Source organism: Aplidium turbinatum, chromosome 9 (genome assembly GCF_918807975.1).
Source record: "Aplidium turbinatum chromosome 9, kaAplTurb1.1, whole genome shotgun sequence".
Taxonomy (NCBI): Eukaryota; Metazoa; Chordata; class Ascidiacea; order Aplousobranchia; family Polyclinidae; genus Aplidium; species Aplidium turbinatum.
Genome location: NC_137480.1, coordinates 1,283,757 through 1,304,976, shown reverse-complemented (window position 1 = coordinate 1,304,976; position 21,220 = coordinate 1,283,757). Strand labels below are relative to the sequence as shown.

The 21,220-nt window shown below is 39.8% G+C and overlaps 1 protein-coding gene across 3 annotated transcripts in view; it reads right to left on the bottom strand.

Annotated features, from left to right (window-relative positions):
* The window catches only part of LOC145777539 (uncharacterized), a 138,493-nt gene that overhangs the window by 49,363 nt on the left and 67,910 nt on the right, over nucleotides 1-21,220 (bottom strand). For all 3 annotated transcript variants that reach the window (XM_082588941.1, XM_082588942.1, XM_082588943.1), the window contains 2 exons: nucleotides 10,119-10,215; nucleotides 2,490-2,616 (listed from right to left, as the gene is read on the bottom strand). In XM_082588941.1, the coding sequence (XP_082445067.1) occupies nucleotides 2,490-2,616; nucleotides 10,119-10,215 (224 nt within the window). The remainder of the gene's footprint in view (nucleotides 1-2,489; nucleotides 2,617-10,118; nucleotides 10,216-21,220) is intronic.

Sequence of the window (21,220 nt, the reverse complement as noted above, 5' to 3'; positions counted from 1 at the left end):
CGGTGCACGAAAGCTTTTCATAAAAAGTAAGGTTTGGGTTAATTTCTTACTTTTAGACTAGTGACCAGAATCAATTTCTTTCTCAACCTTTTTAAACTTGACTAGACTAGGTATGTCTCCAGGCTATGTTCGTGGGTAAAAAAATTTGATCACTAGTCTAAAAGTAAGAAATTAATCCTAACCCATTACTACCCTAACCCTAACCTTACTTTTTATGAAAATTTATTGGTTTGTTTATTGGCCGCTGCGAAAAATATGTACAATAAATCAAAACACAATGTACAGTAAAACTGTTGAAAAGTTTACAATAAAAAAAAAAACGAGTAAAAAATGATGGTAGCATCACAGCAGCGGGAGGCTGCGAAGTGACCGTTCAAGGTCTTCAAGTCAAGCAGCCACCCTTAACTCATCAATGATAATTATAATTGAATAATTGAGACAAAGAGATAATAATACATAAATAACGGTGAAGCTGTCCAAGATGATAAGAAATCAAAAAACTGATTAGTAGGTTAATTTAGCATTTGTTTAATATGAGTCAATAATTTTCTTTTTGTACATTCTTTTAAAAGTTGTGAATGAGGATTTGCGAATTTCATCTGATATATTATTCCAAATTTTTGCGCCAGAGTATTTTATTGAGCGTTGTAGTTTTGTGTTTGTGTATCGATAATAATAGTAATCTAGGTTGGTCGAGTTTCGAGTAGAAAAGTTGTGAATTTGGTTACATTTTTTAAAGTAGTTTTGAAAAGTGTCGGGTAATAAATTAAAACTAAACTGATACATAAACTTAGCAATTTCAAAGTTGTACAGATCTTTTAACTTTAGGATATTTAGTTGTTTATAAAAGGGTGTGACATGGTCAGCCCATTTGCCTTTCACAACAGCTTTGACTGCCTTATTTTGCAAAACACCAAGCTTTCCAATATGTGTTTTGTATGACGACCCCCAAATTGTCAGTCCGTATATTAGGTAAGGATGCACAAGAGAATAGTAAAGCTGAAGCATAGCTTTGTTAGATAAACAATGTTTTAATTTAGAGAGTATGCCAACAGATTTGGAGAGTTTGGAAGATAGAGCATTAATATGAGGAAGAAAAGATAGATTTTTGTCAATTAAGATACCAAGATATTTAGCAGTGTGAACATTTTTTAGTTGGGTATTGCCGTAAAATACTTCAACATTAGTTGATTTTTGGTTGGTCTTGGGTGCAATTATTAAAAAGTTAGACTTAGAAGCATTTATCGTAAGTGAATTGGCTGTGATCCAACGTTTGATTCCTTTCAGTTCAAGATTAATTAAATTTTGAAGACTTAATAAATTATCGGCTTTAATAACAAGACAAGTGTCATCAGCAAATAATCTAGGAACAGAAGAAACACAGTTAGATATATCATTTATATAAAGTAAAAAGAGAAGCGGTCCTAATATGGACCCTTGAGGGACACCAAATTTTATTTCTTTTAATGTAGAATTTTCTTGACCATATAGACACAAATTGTTTACGATTTTTCAAGTAGGAAGTAAGTAAGGCATTGGCAACTCCTCGAATTCCATAATGATCAAGTTTATGCAAGAGTTTTTCATGATGAACTGTGTCAAAGGCTTTTTTACGATCTAGTAAAACAAGTCCAGTCAATTCATTGTTCTGCATTTGCTCGTATGATGAGTTAATAATGTCTAAAGCAGCATGACTTGTTGAATGGTTGGCACGAAAGCCATACTGAGTAGGCGTTAAGATCGAATGCTTATTTGAAAAGCTTTTGTGCACCGCAAAAATTAATGTAAAGAAAAATAAATTGACTTTGGTGGGCGTCGAACCGATGTCCTCACGAATGTAAGACAAAAGATGAAACCACTGAATCAAACACGCCAACGAAAAATGTCCGCATTCACACGGTATAAATACAAAGTCTATGTGAAGTAACAGAAATCTCGTGGGTAAAAAAATTTCGCGTCCGGCGCCCCGACTGACGAAGTGTCGGCACTATGGTCGTGCACATAGCAGAGATGAACGATTGCTGAGCACGGTAACTGAAGGCACCCTGCAGCCAATTTCTCAGTAAAAATATCTATTTTAAGTTTCGTTGTCAAATAAACAACGCTTTTCGATTGTGCAAACAAGTGATCTTTGAACTCGGTGAGCAATAAGGTGTCAATAAGAACCAAACGGGGGTTTGAGTCGGAATGGACGTGTACAACTGTATATGGGTAGCCTACACCAATGCCACAAACAGTGATTTTCTTTTATTATAAAATTTTCAGCGATGTTTCAATTATTTACTTTGCTTACAGCCTTAGAGTGATGTTTCCAATTTCTAGAGTGGAATTTTCGGAATTTTCTACTATTGCACTTCAAAGCGGTTGCAAATTGATAAATGTAATGAAAAAAAAGCTAACCCTGGTCCACAGAACATTTGGTGCCTGGAATGGTGGCGGGATGACCCATAAACAAGTGGTATACGGATAGTGAATAACACAACCCTTACCATCATAGTCGGCTTGGGAGGGGAAGGTCTCGATGTCTTCAAGCCTTCTCTCCAGGGTCTTCACGCGGTCGTCAAACTCAGTAACTTGTGATAGTAGTTTCTCATTTTCTCTACTTACGGTTTTAACCTGCAAACAGTTTCAGGGAAAGTGAAAGTACCGCATCAAAATTAATCAAATTTTAATAAAAGACAGAATAAGTCTAGAATACAAGTCTAGAAAGAATGCAACAGGTGCGTCGCAAGCGGAAAGCTTCCATACAAAAACATAGTAGCTTACAAATTATGATCCGACGCTTGAAAAAATCAACATAAATCACAACTACAGTATAAAATGAAACTGTTCACCAGGTACTTTATGATAAAATTATATTGTGCGCTAGTGATTGCAAACAAGGCAACCACAAGATGTTGAGAACCGTCTTTATTTCCGACGTTTCGTCAGTCAGCACGACTGACTACCAAGGGAGGCTGAAGCACGTAAAAACTACTTGTTCAGCAACAAAATAGCAAACCACAGAAACATAACTGACGAAGTTAAGAAATTCGCAAGATGTAAAGTTTAAAAATACACAAAATTGCTGCCCAATTTACAACACAGAATACGCCTAAAACCAGTGCGGTAAATTTGTCGCTGTGCTGTAAACTCTCTGCAATGACTCAACATCAATAAACTTGAAACCATGTGAGAAGACAGAAAAGGTTAATAAACATAATGTTATCGTTTATTTATTGTCGCTCCACAACAACTAAGGTCTTTTAGCGATAGGGCTCAATTTCAATTTCAGATTAGGTTTACGATGTCATCACATTATTACCCATTAGCGAAGGGCACGTGCCCCTTAATCATTTTAAAGGAGCCGTAAATTCATTACCTTGGTTTGAAAATTTCCTGAATTGTAAGGTATCGAGTGTTGGAGGGCAAGGAGTCCAGGTCTCTTAAATTGCGCAATTCATGCACTTGGAACTTCTCTGTTTTGAAAATTCGAAAGCAAGATAAGAAATAGAACTGACTAAACTCATGTTTAGCAAACGTTTCGAAAACTAAACTGTCTTGATCTTCAGTCCTATAAATGCACATTCATAGAACTGAAGATGAAGACAGTATAGTTTTCGAAACGTTTGCTGAAAATGAATTTCGTATCTACATTCTGGGCTTTTTATTTTTTGATCAGATAAACCAGGCGTTTCAACTAATTTGCTTTTACATAGCAGCGACATTCCAAGAACTTCCCCCTAATAAAGTTTCTGTTTTTAACCTTCGTGCAACCAAGACATTTCACTATACACGGCTTACCAATAGAGGTACAGCTGTACCTCACCCCTTTTTGTCCCAATTTCGCAAGCTAATGCTCAAAAAATACTTTTTTATATTATATTTATGTAAGAAAGAGTGCTTCAACGAGTCACACAAATGGAAAAATTAATGAAAATTGCTGTTAACTGTTTAAAAATTGTCCAATTCAATCTTTATAAATGTTATTGCGAGTCACACAAATAACTGTTTTCGGTGTGGCATGTGCACTGCACACGAACAGAGCGCACCGTCCACAGTAATTTCTGCTCTTCTTTTCGGCCTCTCTAGGACACATGTATAACACCTCTTGGAAGCAAGAAATACATCAGGCAGTTGTTTGGTGACATCAGCATCAATGAAGCCATACTTGCATGCAGAGGTGGGCACCCGCTACTTAGTAGCGCGCTACCCGCTACCGCTACTTGGGCCAAAGTAGCGCGCGCAACCGCTACCCGCTACCAATTTACAAAAGTAGCGTGCTACCCGCTACCGCTACTCAGGCCAAAGTAGCGCGCGCTACCGCTACTTTTGTCTAAAATGACACTAGGAAACACTCAAGTCCCTATAGTGACGCAAAAACGACCTTGAAAACGAATGTTATCATTCGTTTACGCTGTCATTTTAACGTCGTTATAGAAAACTCATTCTAAGGGAAATTTATTGTTATGCATCTTTCAAAAACACGAGCATTTCAAAATGAGAGTCACTAAGTCCTGCCCGCTTTCGCTTCAGCACATCGTTTCCAACAGAGAAAAGTGTCTCCACCGCAGCACTGGAAGGAATGGGGGTGTTGTATTTACTCAACAGATGTTTTAACTCGATATTCCAAAAGCTCAAGGACTTGCTCTTGTCCGAAAAAAAGGCGTCTACAATTGCTCTTTCCTTCTGCACCGACGTTTCACGGGATGGAGCTAACACTCCAAAAATACATCCTCGGGGTCATGACTGGTGTTGGTGTCACTCTTCTCGGTATCAACCTGGCTTGATGTCTCCCGCAACAGTAGAATTACATCTGTCTTAACGCTTAAAGACATGATGCCATAACGCTTAAAGACGCTTAAAGACATGATGCCATAACGCATTTCATGTCGTTGAAGCACTTGTTGAATTGTTTCTTCACCCCTTCAAGGACTTTCCCTTTCAACTCCTCACAAAATCACTGATCGTACAAGATCACCGTCACAAGATCACTGATCTCGGTCAACTTCTTCCCGCAAATTGTGATGGTTGGAAGCAAGACTCCGTAATACGCCTTGGACTCGCCCTGGAGAATGTCTAAAGCCTGGCAGATAGGCTTCATCACACGGAGATATTCGCCGAAGAAGTTGACGTCAGCTAGAAAAGACCGAAACTTTGCAACCAAACCGATTACATAGCTGCTTGACCACACCAGTATTGCAAAAAAAACAAGCATTTTTTTCAACTTAAATTAAAAAGTAGCGGGTAGCGGGAGTGCGACTGAAAAAAAGTAGCGCCTCTCCCGCTACTTTGGAAAAAAAATAGCGCCACTACTGCACCCGCTACTCCAACTAAAAAGTAGCGCCGCTTCCACTACTTTTACCAAAAAAGTAGCGCGCTACTGCCCACCTCTGCTTGCATGTCAACTCCCGCAGATAAGCTTGAATACCTTGAAAATTCGTTTCAGTCCGTCTGGTTATTCTTGCTTCAATTTGAACTTGACAGGGTGCTTTGCCCAGATCTTCTAGATCTTCAACCTTGTCGACATAGATTTGTCCTTGTTTTTGTAGGATGCTTTGCTCGATACAAGCAAATGTATTGTGTGACTAGTCATGTTTTGCAAAATCAACGCTTCCTGGCCTTCAAAACAACGATTATTGCAGCAGTTGATGAGCTGGTTTTTGTCCAGTGATATTGTGCAAGCATCGCGGTGTGATATGGCGAAATTAAGTGACTTTATTAAAATACACAAAATTTTAAAATTTGCATAAACGACTAAAAGGGGTACAGATGTACCCCAAGCAACTTTGTTGGAAAAAAACGGCATGACAGACAACTCAAATACAAAAAATTTGCAACTAAACATACACGCATGCCTAACTTGTAAACATGAGCATTTGAAGGCCCATTACTGCTTGGCTTTTTCTGTAGACTTATGTTTATACCTCTGAGGTACACCTGTAGGCTACCCCTTGCGGTCGTCGGCTGCAGCTCGTGTCCGAGCATTGGTTTATTTGATTTTGGATGATGATGTCGTATGTGGCTTTGGAGGCCCAGTCTATGATGGGAAAGACGTGAGCAAAAGGCACATTGTATGGAGGGTGGGGGGCGTGGTAGTTTTAGCTTTTCTTTTCTAGTGTTTCGTTTTTCTTGGGCTTTTTGTATCCTTTTTATTTTTTTAAATTTCCGTGCCTTCCCTAGTTATTTTTCTCCAGAGTGATCCTGTCACTAGCAAGTTGTTCCCATGAATCCAGATCAATGTTTGCATGGTTGAGGGAGACTTTCAGCTGATCTTTTTATCTCATTTTTGGTCTTCCGGGGGGTATTTTCCCTGTCTTTAGCTCACTATAAAGCATTCGTACGACATATGTCCTGTCCAGCGAAAGCAGTGTTGCAATATGGTGTCTTCTAAACTGGGCAACCTAGCGCGATCAAGGATTGCTTTGTTGGTGAGACAATCTTCCCAACGAGTGCCTAGCATTTGCCTCAGTTTTCTCTGCTGGAAATTTTCAAGACATTTGATGTCACGGCGGTATAATGTCCAGGTTTCACAAGCATAGAGAAGGGTGGAGAAAAGGACTGCTCGGAAGATCATAATTTTTGTGCGGATAGATAGCATGGTTGTTGAAAACACGATGGTTAAGTCTTCCATAGGCACAATGTGCTGCTTTTATGCGATGTTCAATATCCTTTGCACATGTTGGTGCTGTTGAAAGTATGGTACCAAGGTAGGAGAAGTAGTCTACTTCACCTAGAGGTCTTTCGCTGATATTGATCTCTGGGGAGGTGTGATCTGGTGGCGTTTGGTTGATATCCTTGTTTTATCAATGTTAACTTCCATTACAAAATGCTCATAAGAGTTGTTGCAGAAGGTGGCTATCGTTTGGAGATCATCAGGAGTAAAATCAGGTGTGGCATTGTCATCAGCAAACTGTAACTCATGAGTTGTATGAGCAGAGGTTTTCGACTTTGCACGGAAGCGAGCACGATTGAGGAGCTTCCTTTCATGCGACAGTGCATGTTGATACCGGGGGAGGGACCTTGTTTAGCATTGCAGTCACATACAGTGAAAAACATGTGATATTAACGATAAGAACGCATCCTTGTTTGAGACCACCTGTAACAGAGAATGGGTCGGTGAGGATGTTTTGGTAACAGACTCTGCCAAGCATGCCATCATGGAGAGCACAGATCAGGATAATAGAGTCGTCAGGGCATCCAAATTGAGCAAGAACAAACCACATAGCACGTCCAGGAATTATACCAAATGCTTTCTTCAGGTCTCAAAAGATACATGAAAGAGGATGTTGTTGTTCTTGACACTTATTACATGGCCGAAAAATTTATATTGTTTGGTTTTCATATTTTTTAACAGAGATCTGGTTTGGTTCACTTGGTGTAAAACTTCTTTATTTGTTTTCTTTGCCAGCCATGAAATGCGTTGCATTCTACGGAAGCACCACATTTCAAAAGCATTTATTTTTTCAGCCATTTTTGTTGAGATATTCCCGGTTTCAGAGTTGTAATGTGTGGCGCTCAAGAGCTCTGACGTTAATTTCTCTTCTGAGAAATTAACGTCAATCAATCAATCGTCAAGTCAATCAATCAATCTGACGTGAGTTTCTTGTGATGTTTTTGCTGAAAAGCGTTACCAAGATGTGAAAAAACGAACTCTTCCACTTCTCTCTTTTCTGGAAAGAACTTGTCTGATCTCTTTGCTTACTGATCACTACAAGCAGATGGCGACACAAACCCTTCAAAAACATCACAAGAAACTCACAAATTTATGGAGACAACAAAGACAAAAAAGCCCAAACTGCATTATCAATCTAAGCAGAAAACCTTAAGCCTAGAAGAAGAGGATACACCAATCGATGACGACACAAAAGACCAGGTCAAGTTTCTCGTCCGACGCTTTATGTCTGATGCCAACCGGGTGTGCTCTACACGAAGAAACAAAGCGCTTCACCGTACCTTAAGTGACCTCTCAAAAAACCAGAACATTAAGGTATGCAAGTTTGACAAAGGTAAAGGCACAGCAATACTGAACACTGAAGATTATTTTGAAAAACTGGACAAAATTGCTAATGACAGTACAAAATTTATTAAAATTGACAACAATAAAAAAGTGCACCCAATTATTTCTAAAGAAAGGTCAATTCAATACTACATTCGAAAATATTTAAAAGAATTTAATCAAGACGTAGTAAAATCTCTTATTCCAACCGGAAGCTGTCCTGGCAAATTATATGAATTAATAAAAGTGCACAAGCCAGGCAATCTCGCGAGACCAGTCGTTTCCATGATTGGCACTCCGGAATACAAATTGGCTAAATTTTTAGACAAAGTTATAAAACCGTACATACCGGTACCTAAGAACTACATGCTTAATTCAACTAATCAATTTATGGAAAAGTTAAAAGATTTTAAGTGTCCACCCAATAGTCGCATGGTGAGTTTTGATGTTGTGTCTCTGTTTACTAACGTGCCTCTGAAAGAAACTATTACTATAATTGCTGACCATATTTTTAGTGAAAACCAACCGAATCGACCGCCCATTGCGAAAAAATACTGCATAAAATTATTACATTTAGCCACAGAAGGCATATTCCTGTACAACAATAGTTTGTTTCAACAGATAGATGGCGTCACCATGGGTTCCCCATTGGGCCCAACACTGGCAAACTTTTTCTTGGCACACATCGAAACCAAAATATTTGAATTTTATCGTGATTTTTATCCCAAACTGTATTTACGTTATGTTGATGATATTTTCGCCATTTTTGATGATGATGAATCGTGCTCAAAATTTTTGAACCTTTTAAATTCGCAACATAAAAATATCGAATTTACACTTGAAAAATCCAATGATACCATCGCTTTTTTAGATGTTGAAATTGAAATTAAACGCAATTCTTTTGACACCTGGATTTGGCGAAAACCTACCAACACTGGCTTGCTTTTAAATTATAACGCTCTATGCCCTAGCAAATGGAAATCTGGTTTAATCTTGTGTTTGTTATCTCGTGCTCGTTTGGTGTGTTCTAATGATCAGTTGTTTCAGAAAGAAATCAAGAAATTAAAAAACATGTTTTATTTAAATGGATATCCTTCTCACTTTTTCAATAAAGTCTTAAACACCTTCATGGCTGATGAACCAAAAGACACGCCTGAAGAAGTAGATTTTAGTTATATTATTAATATACCCTTTCTAGGAAAAGATTCAACAATTTTTGCGAAAAACCTAGCTAAACTTATAAAAAAGAAATTTTCATGTGACATTCATCCTGTGTATAAAACATTTAAAGTGCACCAATATTTTCAACTGAAGTCGCCTACCCCCTTTGCTCTTTCTTCAAATGTTGTGTATAAATTTAGTTGTTTGCGTGACGCAAACCAGACATACATTGGTATGTCAACCAGACATTTGTTGACAAGGGCCGGGGAGCACTTAAACCCAAACCTAACAACTAAAAGTACATCTTAATGTGTTGGGACTACTCGACTACCAATAATTAGTTTTGTTGTACTCAGCAGGAAACACTGACCAAACACAGCTTGCGATGGATCATTTGTAGACAGTGAATTGCATTCATAAGCTACATCCTTCACTGAATTAATTCAAAAATTTCGACCAAAAACCGTAACGTCGATTGGATTTACTGAACAATCTTGCCCCTCCAATCATGAGCATAATTACAAACCTACACTGTGTAATTTTTAATAAGCCCAGTTTGTTTATGCGTGAAGTAAAACCTTAGAGTTTCCTCATGCTTTTGTTTTAACTATTCAAAAAATTTTTTTGCGTAGGCCAAGATTACTGATTCAAAAAAAAAACGTTGATATTGGCCAGGTTTTATTACAGATGCGCTCATGAGATGATTTGTAAAACTTCAAAATTTCTAGACTAAAATTGTCTACAAATGTTAATTTTTGATGTTTCTAGAGTGCCCCTTGATAAAGTCTGGCTGATGAAAGTTGGGAAGTAAAACTCGTTACCATTCTCAACATCTCGTGATAGCTTAGTTTGTGGTCACCAGACGAAAGCACAATATAAATTTGTGTAGAAATGCATCACAACGTTAAGAACCTACAAAAACGCTTTTGGAGTGTATTTCGTTTTGTCTGGGCAGACGCAAGTATTATCAGCAAGTTACCTGTTTCTTCATTTTGCTGATTCCTGCTCTGGCAGAGTACAACAATTTTTGTGTTTCACCCATTTCTTTTTGCAAATTTCCTGCCTCCCTTTTCATTCTAAAATGCAACAAATAAAATGGGATTTCAGATTTTTTTTAGAAAAATATTGACTCTGCATAGACAAAACAACGAATAACAAATTCTATTCACCCTTGATACCTTCATTGTCCAACCATGGTCAAACTTAGGCTATTCGTGTAAACTAGCCTAAATACTTATATCGGTGTTAAGATATTGTACGAAGGAGAGCAAAAGGTTTAAAACATTTCCTAGTAACAACATATTTGCAAACAATATTTTATTTTGATAAAAACAAAATCAGACAAAAATATAAGTATAAAAGCGAAATTTCGTTTCGTATTTGTCTGGTTTTCATTCCAAACATAGGGTATGGGTTGTGGCCGGGTAAATACCGACAGCATGTTCCTGCTTCATGTAGCTATTGAGTTGTGACCAATTTTTATTATTTGTACGTTCAAATTCGGAGTGTCTGCTGCACGTTAAACACTCTATTTAAACACTTCAGGTGCCTTATTTTTCACATAAACGCAACACTTCAACACCAGATACAGGTAGTAGATGTTACCTTAGCATTGAAAAAAGGTTTTGAGAGATAGGCAGTAACGAAACTCAACTTAAGATCCAGAATCACAACAACTTGACTTTCCAAAATGGAGTTGCTTTATGACTCATCGGGATTCACAACAGAACGTTTCGGGTTGTTTGTCTGCCATACTTGCATCCATGCAAAAAGGTAGGCTACCATTAAAAATTCCCCAATGGTGAAACTTCATCAATGATTGGACCATTCAGAGCGTTGCTAATCAGTGGAGCATGATTGGTTGTTTGCAAATGAAATTGCTGAAGCGTGCTGCCGTGTTTTATGGTCAACGTATTTGTTAGCTGTAGGTCACTGCAGCAGATGGGGTATTTTGACCGGTAGACACTTTAGCATATGACAATTTTTTCTATCAACCAGCTTTACTGCAATCATTGTGACCCTTCCAGCATTCAGCCAGAGAGTTGCTTTTGCTTTGAACATTGTTTGATAATTACAGAAGAAAAAAAGTTACGACAGGGATACGAATCGAACTTACGTCATCGAAATGACTACTTTCTTAACCTTCCAGGCTACGCTGCCGACGGCGAAACGTTGACTTAATTTACTTTCCATCAGAAATGTTTGCGTTTTTTCTCTGTTTTAGATGAAACTTCTGATTGGTTTAAACCAGAGGTGACGAACCTGCGGCCCGTCAAAGAATTTTGTGCGGCCCGCAAAACAACTTGACAATCGCTCATGCATTAAAGATAAGCTTACCATACGTCCCGTTTTAGGCGGGACAATCCCGCTTTTTAACGTCTTGTTCCGGCGTCCCGACCGGTCAGCCAAACGTCCCGCTTGGACGTTCAGCCAGCCAGCATAATACACGAACATGACCAATTAGCTTGTTCTCGTTACTGTTGTTGCTGTGTAGCGTACCGGTAGCCTACTTGCTGAAGGTGAATGCGTGATTTTGTTTGTTTCGTTGTACCGACAACTGCAACACTAATTTTGAAGGTGTGAAAAGAAGAGGGCAAAATAATGTTTTCTTCAATGTGAAAGAAAAGATTGAAAGAGATCTGACAGGGATCGGATGTGCAGCTCATATTGTCCACAACTGCCTCCATTATGCTGTGGATACTATCCTTGTATGTGTCGAAAGTCTTGTTGTGAAAATCTATAAATTTTTTCACATTTACACCGTTCGAGTTACTCAGCTGAAATTTTTTTGCGCCTTTGCAGATATTGAGTATCAGCGTATCTTGCAACATGGCAATACAAGATTTCTCTCTTTGCTACCAGCTTTGCAAAGAATACTTGAAATGTTTGAGAGATTGAAAAGTTACTTCAACTCCCAAGAAGGTTGTCCTACTCTCATCAAAAAATGCTTCGAAGAACTAACACAAGAGCTCTATTTGAAATTTGTTCATGGCAGTTAAAATACTTCAACGAGACTATTCTAAAGTTAGAAAAGGAAAACGCTAGTGCCGTAGATGTGGCACATGTTCTGTCAGAGCTAAAGCTAAACTTACTTGAAAAGAAAGAAAACAACTTCATCCCATCTGCAACACTGATCGAGCGATGTAAACTTAAACTTGTTTTACAAAGAAGAGATTTTTACGATAAATGCTTACCGGTATCATATCTGGATCTTTATGATGGTTCTTATAAAGATGTGCTTCCTCATTTTTGGATCGATCTAAACCAGTGGTTCCCAACCTGGGGTTCGCGGACCCCTTAGGGGTCCGTGAGAAAGGATTTAGGGGTCCGTGATTACCTTGATGAATTTTGGAGAAAAAAACGAAAAGCGATCTTTTTACTTTCAATTCTCTCTTTAAATGCAAATGTGTCAAGCTCAAACCCGCGAGAATAAACTGTACCGGTATGTAAAATAAATCTATTCTGCTGCCTACAGTGTGTACATTGACCTTCAACTACATCTACCACAACGCACGTCGATTACATTCTCATGATTTGAGATCAAAAGAGTTATTACGCATTGAATTTCATTCAAAAACTGTGGAAGAATTTTGGTGCTCACAACTGCAAACCTACTCATTCTTGGCAAAGCAAGCGATTATTGTTTTGTTACCATTCATAACCATACTTACCTTTGCGAGGCAGGATTCTCAGCTCTTGTTGCAATAAAAACTAAACATCGAAATCGCCTGGACGTTGAAGATGACATGCGTGTTGCATTGTCAAAAACTCAACCACAGTTCAGTCGTTTAGTTCAGTAAAAGCAACAACAGCCCTCTCATTCAATTTGCTTACGTTGAAAAAGTTTTGGCATGGCACTTTGGGTCACCTTAATATTCAAATACTGCTGACATTTCTTTAACAATTCATTCATTTTCTTTTGAGCAACTGTATATTTGCCGCAGGTGTCATAGCGGCAATGCAATATGACACAGTACAGTAGTTGAGTAGCATAATTATTACAATAGTCAACAGTATAGTATGTTAATTAGTAATAGTATATGTTAATTAGTAATAGTATATGTAATAATATATGTTAATTAGTAATAGTATATTACTATTGTATAGTAACATACTATACAATAGTAATAGTATAGTATGTTATGTTGTATGTAATATAGTATGTCAATAGTCAATAGTATGTTAATTGAGTTTCAGACAAAATTTAGGTAGGGGTCGGCAGAATTAATAATTTGTCTAAAGGGGTCCGTGACAACCAAAAGGTTGGGAACCACTGATCTAAACAAAGAAATATCCTGGGTGCGAGTGTGTGAGTCTGCGGAAAAGATCAACATGATGTTTGGGAAGCAGGTGTGGTCACAGCGGTAAACCATAATCTCTTCGTGGGAAAATTGTAACATAAAGTTCCCGGATCCGTTTGTCTGCATGTAGTGACCGAAAAGAAACACTCCTTGAAACGTCTATTCAATAAGTGTATTCCTGTAAAATTAGCCCGCGGCTATCGAAATCGAAATGCAACGCCTTGCACCTCTAAAAACTGTCACTACGATACAGATTACTTGGATAAAAGACGGAGAGTTTGTTCAGCTAGCAAGCACCAAATAAACCAGTTAAATGTGCGACCGACTTCCAACAAACAACTTCAAGAATGAATCAGAAAAATTTGTAATAACTCAAAGGCACGCCAGCAGTTAGCACGACGCAACATTTCATGTTTAAACAGGTTTCAACAGGTTTGACACAGGTCTTACGAACGATGGCGCAATTTTGGCTCATGTTTTAGGAATTTCCATGACGTAATATTCAGTAGACTTGAACGGTTTTTATATGACGTTTGATTAGGTGAACAATTGTCTGGAACAAAGCGGCCCCTAGTTATGACAGTCTGACATGGCATAACTAAAAAAGAATTGACGACAATTGTGAGCCAATGAATAAAAACACATGATACACAAATTGTTTGAATCACTCACGTTTAAGTTAATACGCAAATACAAAGGGCATGCAAAGAATGAACAGCAATAAGAATAAACACGACGATACATGAAATTGGTACCATAGGTAGTAGGTACACGCAAAAATTACGCTATATACAATGGTTGCGATAATAACCGACTGTTCTGGGCTCAGACAAGTGTCGGCCACCGCAGACAAAACCAGGCTCAAACCCTAACACTTAGGTGTTCTTTACGGGGGCGAGGCACGAAATATCCCTCAACACATAGTCTACTTTCACTTTCCCCGTACTCTCATCATAGTTGCAGACGGCAACTTTAGCTCTACGAACCACAGGCTTCCCTTTCCTAATTTGTGGAACTACCTTATGCACCGTCCCAAGTTGATACTTCCCACGTTTACCAATGTCCTGGAGAGAACCTACCACTAAAAGTTGACCAGGCTCCAAATTCTCGGCCATTTTTAGCCATTTTTTCCGGCCCTGAAGACCTGGCAAGTAAAAATCGATCCATTTACTCCAAAACTGCTGAGAAAGTGACAAATTGAACCGATAATCCCTTCTTAAAAGGTCACGATCATGTGGTTGCCCAATAGCACAGTATGGGTCTAAGTATGGGGTCAAAAGTGAGGCAGGGGTGATGACAGTAAAATCCCTAGGGTCGTCACTCAAAGGTACCAAAGGGCGTTCGTTCACGATCCGAACGGCACTGCCTGTGTACGTAAGCAGTTCAATAAATTTGGGCTTACGAATTGAAGATTCCAAAATGTGAAAAAATGCAATTTTAAATTGTTTAACCATTGCCTCCCAGGCGCCACCTTGCGCCGGAGCATACGGAGGTATAAATTCCCAGTTTATCTCTCTCTGTCTCAGGGCGTTGTAAAATTCAGCTGATTCTATCAACTCGGGAAACTTCTTAGATGCTGCCTGAAAGGTACTTCCATTGTCGGAATAGATAGCATTAACCTGCCCACGTAAATCTGTAAACCTTGTAAAGGCAAGTAAAAAATCACTCAGCGACAATGACGTAACCAGCTCAACATGAATAGCGCGAGATGCCATACATGTGAACAAGAGTCCCCAAGCTTTTTTGTGACTTCTACCTTCAACAAAGGTTAAAGGTCCAAGATAGTCTAAGCCGCAATCAAAAAAGGGTTTCCTATGCGCAGTTGTGCGAGACAAAGGTAAATCAGACATGAGCTGCCTTATAGGTCGAGCTTTCTCAATCGCGCATACACCACAGTCATTAAGATACCTCTTCACGGAGGCATTACCATTAGCGATCCAAAACTTCTGTCGCGTAGACAACAAAGTGTGCTGTACTCCACAGTGCGCATTTCCATTATGATGCGACAGTACAACAAGCCTTGTGAAGGGGTGCTTCGAAGGCAAAACAATCGGATGCTTTGCTTCAAGAGAGATCTCGGGAGAATTACTTAAGCGCCCTTCAATGCGGATTACACCAGCGTCATCTACACAAGGTCTGTACTTTTTAAGTGAACGTAATTCTTTCAAGCGTTCCTTCTCACGTTGCGAAGCGCCAACACTACCTCGCTTTATCACTTCCTCAAGGGCATCCGGCGATCGTTTGGTCATTAAATGTACCACATCGCCATACACGCTCTTCTGAACAAACTTCACAGCCAACTCTGAAGCACTGTTAAGATAAGATGCATCCAGTTTTGGCTTCACAAAGCTACGCTTTCTCGTTTTACAGCACAAAAATTCAACAAAAGCAACCAAATAAGCGATTCTCTTTTTCATAACATACAAAGAAGGTGCGGCCTCGATCAATCTGTGAAGACCACCCTGTCCAACGTCAAGCGACTCCTCTTCGTCACGAAGATATAGGCTATGGACAGGTACTGGAGTGGCATTTTCTACAGATGGAATTTCCTCACACTGGTAGAGAAGACTAGAACCATTTAACCACAACTCTCGAAATTCTTTCTTTGTAATAAGATTTGGCCTTGTGCCAACATCAGCTGGGTTCATATCGGTAGGGCAAAAACGCCAATCCTGGGCTCCAGACAACAATAAAATATGCTCAACTCGACGCGTAATAAACTTATTCAAACGTAAATCGGGGTTTTTAACCCACTGCAACACAGTACGAAAATCACACCAAAAGTACTTAAGGCAGTCGGGCATCTTCAATGCCTCGTAGGCCTGCTTCACGAGTCTTGCTGTATTCAAAGCGGCAACAAGCTCTTTCCTAGCTATCGGCCAAGAAAACTGATTTTTTACAACAATGGTAGATTTACCCAGAACGAAAGACACACTCGGAACTCCGTTAACCAGTCTACGTAAGTAAACAACAGAAGAGAAAGCTTGATTCGAAGCATCACTAAACCCATGCAATTGATATGAAACAATATCATCCGGACTGCACACACCAGAGTTTGCAAAATACCATCTCGGTAACGAAAAATCCTTAAGCAGGTCCAAAGAGCGAAGCCACGACTCCCACTCTTTAACAAAGCTATCAGGGACCTCGGTGTCCCAATCAAACTTGTCTATCGCCAATTGCTGAAGTATAAGGCGTGCTTTTAGAAAAAATGGCGCTCCAAAGCCTAGCGGATCAAAATTTTGTCCAAGCTGACTGAGCATACTTCGGCGCGTGTGTTTAGCTAAGGGCTTTAAGGAACATGCGATACGCATCTCGTCAGACTCGGTTTGCCACACACAACCCAATGTCTTCGCTGATGGCAAAGTCATATTTTCAGTCTGAAAGTCAATGTCACGAATCAAAGGTGAAAGCATCTCATTATCCAAATTTGACAAGACAATCATAGCCTCCTTGTTAGCACTCCACTTACCAAGTTTAAACCCACGGCTATCAAACAAAGCAATTGATTCATGAGTGATTTGCTGAGCTTCCTCTAAGCTATCAGCCGAAAATATAAAATCATCCATGTACATATTATTTGCAATATTGCAGAGAGTCAATTCACCAGCACTGCTGGGATTCTGCTCGATCATTTTCTTTATAGCCAAGCAAGCGATATACGGGCTACTCTTTATTCCCCAAGGGTGTACACAAAAACGAAATGGTACCATCCTACCATTTTCAAGGTCATCATCTTCAAACCACAATATACGAAACAAATCCCTTTGCGACTCAGGTAACTTTATTTGAAAGAAGCATTTAGTCACATCAGCCATGAGACCAAATCTACCAAGCCGAAATCTAGCCAAGACATCTACCAGAGGGTTTAACAAGTCAGGACCCGAAAACATTACATCATTAACATAAGTTCCTCGAAATTCAGACTTGCCATCGTAAACAATGCGCTTTTTTAATTGTGACGTAACAAAGTATGGTATGGTAAATACCATTCAAATCCCTTGACATTTCCTGCTTCACCAGTACGCTCAATATAGCCATTTGATTTAAGATCTTTCATGGTGTCAGTAAGGAAATCACGAAGTTCAGGTTGTTTTAAAGCCTTCTTCCTTAACCCTTAGGCGGTTGGGCTCCTGGAGTCTTGCTCAGTTTGGGGGGGGCTGTCGATTCTTCTTATGCTTTAGGAGTGATATCTCTGTTATTTTTTAAGGCACGGTTTCAAAATTTGGGATTCACTTTGTAAAACTATTCACGCAGAGCATATCCGAAAATTAAAACTATGTAAATTTTAGAACTGCTTATATACGTTGAAATGTTGATGTGACTTATGACGTTTGAATTATTTGGTAGTTTTTGATAGAGTAATGAAAAACATGCATTGCAATGTTGTGATTAAATTTTTTTTACATAATCTCAATTTAAATCATTTGATTAACGAGACATGGGCCAAATTAATTACTTTCATCCAGCTGGTAGGAAAATTTTGAACAATAGAATATGAAATATTTCAGAGGATGTGCTGAGAAATGCCTTATATCTCTCAATTTATAACCTTTATTCGCTCAAAATTTCAGCTCAATAGAGGTGAATAAAAGTTAGGAAAAGTCAAGAAATCTCGTAGTCGCAGCCTCAGTGGTTTTAGAGATACAACTGTTGATACAAAAAAGTTAAATTGACAGCCCCCCCCCAACCTTCAAAGGGTTAAAGCAGCAACTCTATCTGAAGCCAACACAAAATTGTTAGGTAGATCAATATCTTCCTTCAACGGAACAGGTATCTCAAATCGACCATCTTTCAACTCAATATTCGGTTCAACAAGTTCTCTAGCCAACTTATCATTGCGAGACAATTCACAGGTTTCATTTTGCAAGATCAAATCCTGAATGACTTTATTCAGGTCTGCTATTTCCATATCACGAGACTCAATTTTACGCTGAAAGCCAGAGATGACATCCGACTCTGAAGACGTCTGCACTCTGCACACTTTAGCAACGCTTTCATCTAAGGGTGACTTACCACCACAAGCCAACCAACCGAGAGGAGTGAGCAAAGCATGTGGTTCACTACGATTTTCACCAACACGCTCTTTTTTTGCACACATCAAATAAGCGTTGTCGTTGCCAATCAGTACATCTACAGTAGGCTACTACAATCATTCAAATGAAACATATTCACGTCATGAAAATGACGGAAACCATTTAAATCTTGTTTATGCGGTAAAGTTTTAACATCGTCAGCCCAAGCTGGGTTAACCACCGAAGTTATATCACAAAACAGTTCATCTGTCTCTAACGACTGGATGTTGAGTTTGACAAGGTCAGCACAAGTAGCTTTCTGACCAGCCAGGGTATCCATTTTAAACGACGCTTTATCGTACGGTTTAAGATCAAGTTCACACACCAAATCACTCGAAACAAACGTCAACTGCGAACCAGGATCATGCTGACAATACACCAACTTCGATTTGCCAGTCATTGGATTCAAAACACGAGCAGCAGTAACGCGGTTAAAGGCTGCTTTAACATTTCCAATCTTAACATTACGCACAGGAACTCTGGCACGAGCATCATCTTTCCCAACAGAATCCAGAGAATCATGTGACGTCACATAAAATTCATGCAGAAGAAAATAGTGTTTCCTATCGTTGTTAGGCCCACACTTACGACAGTTATTTGCATGAACGCAATCCCTAACCATATGCTGGCGCAAACAATTCAAGCATTTGCCAGCTTTCACAATGACATCTCTCCGATCTTTAGGTGTCAAGCGCAAAAATTCTTTACAATTAGACAAAAAATGATATTCAACTTGACCACGTGACGAACAACAAATGCATGCCGGTAGGTTTTTACGTCTGGCTTCACCACCGCGCGGTGCGCCAACAACAGTCGAGTACTGCGAACTCCCTGACATCACATCATCATGGGGTTTTACGGACGTCTGCCTAACCGGACATGAAGGCAATTTTCCTTTGCCAAACTTTTTAAATTGCTGCGACTCACCAGAATCGCCCATTAGCATAATGCTAAAATCAGTCGACTTACGCGTTTCCTCCCGTACTACAAATTCAAACAAACTCTGAAAAGTAGGCTCATCAGTGCCACCATACTGATCACCTAAAAAGTCAAGATAACGCTGCTTAGCGTCAAACGGGAGTCGCTTAGCCAAATCTAAAACAAAACGTCCTTCTAATTTATCACGCTGACCATAAGCTTGCGCATAAAGCAAACACTGCGACAATTCATCTTTAAACTCTTTCAGATCACTGGAAGAGGTCGAAGTCAATTTGCTACCATAGCGATACTTTCTAATTTCCGGTTCTGCAAAAAGACCTTCACGAACCCCAAAACGCTGGGACAAGCGAGCTAACGACATTTCTATCCTGTCTTCCTCTGACAAGCCAGGGGTGTCAGAAACCAAATTAGCAATCGTTTGCGCAGCTGTCCTAACACAAGCTGCTTGTAACAAAGTCAAACGAGTCCCCTTAAAGGGCGAAGCTGCCATTAAGGCCGTAACACGATTTTTAAAGAAGATAGATGGCATATTATTACCATCGTAACCAATCAAGGCCGCCTTATCGAAAAACGTCCTACTATTTTGGTATTCAAAAAAGCAATCCTGCTGTTGAGAACTCGATTTAGCGGGAGAAGACAAGCTATATCCCTTAAGGGGCTGAGTAGGCTCAGTCACGTGCACAGCCCGATCACGATCCTCACACACGTTAAAATCAGGAGACGCGATACGCCTCTCACAACCACCCAAATTACGTGTAGCTGGGCGATCAAAACCTAGCGGCGCAGAAAACTGTGAAGGGGGCAAAGCATTACTACTAATGGCGGCCCCGTGACCTGTACGCTCTGGAGGAGGAGTTCGGTTGTAATTCGCAGACCTTGGCTCTACAGCATTCGGAAGACCCTTAGGCCCCGAGACCTCCTGAAACAGCTGGAAAACGTGTGGATTGCCCTGGTCCACTCACAGGTTGAACGGGCGTTTGGAAAAGGTTATGTAAATTAAACTGCGATTGATGTTCATTTCTGGAATGCCTAGAAGAGCCCTTCTTAGAGCTACGCCGAGAGCCCAACTCTGATCGATATTCAGCTAAAACTATCTTTTTACGTTGTTCAGCCCTCAACTGAGCGTCTTTGAGTGCGAACTCAGCAGCTCTCGCGGCTGCCTCAGCTCGAATGGCCTCAGCTCTCGCGGCAGCCTCAGTTCGTATGGCCTCAGCTCTCGCGGCAGCCTCAGCAGCTCTCGCTTCGGCCTCAGCTCTCGCGGCAGCCTCAGCTCGAATGGCCTCAGCTTGTATCTGGAGCTCCTCTCGTCTTAGCTGCAGGTTAATTTGTGCCACTATCCGAGACGAAGTCCTAGACATCCCAGTGCTTACATTTGAGGCGCTATCCTCAGGATGTATGTCAGCATCCAACATATCTGAGAACTCACTTACTTTTAGTTCAAAGTTATTTTTTAACAAGTTAAATTCGGGATCTACCCTATCACGAAGTTCTGCCAAGATTGCAGAGTTAAAGATTTTAGTCGAAAGAGCATGGAAATGCCGTAATTCCTCTTCTAAAGTAGATAACTTAGATCTAAAATTTAACAGTTCCTGCTTATCACTCAAAGAACCTAGGGCTACAGAAAGTTCCCCAATTTCAGTCAAAATATCCCTTCTAAGATGCCGGGCCTCTCGAACTGACTTAGCCTAATCGTTACTGGGTCCCTCCCCAGAATAGCCTGCCCGACCGCAAAGAACATCATCAGGCTTAAACTCAGTCGAGTCTAC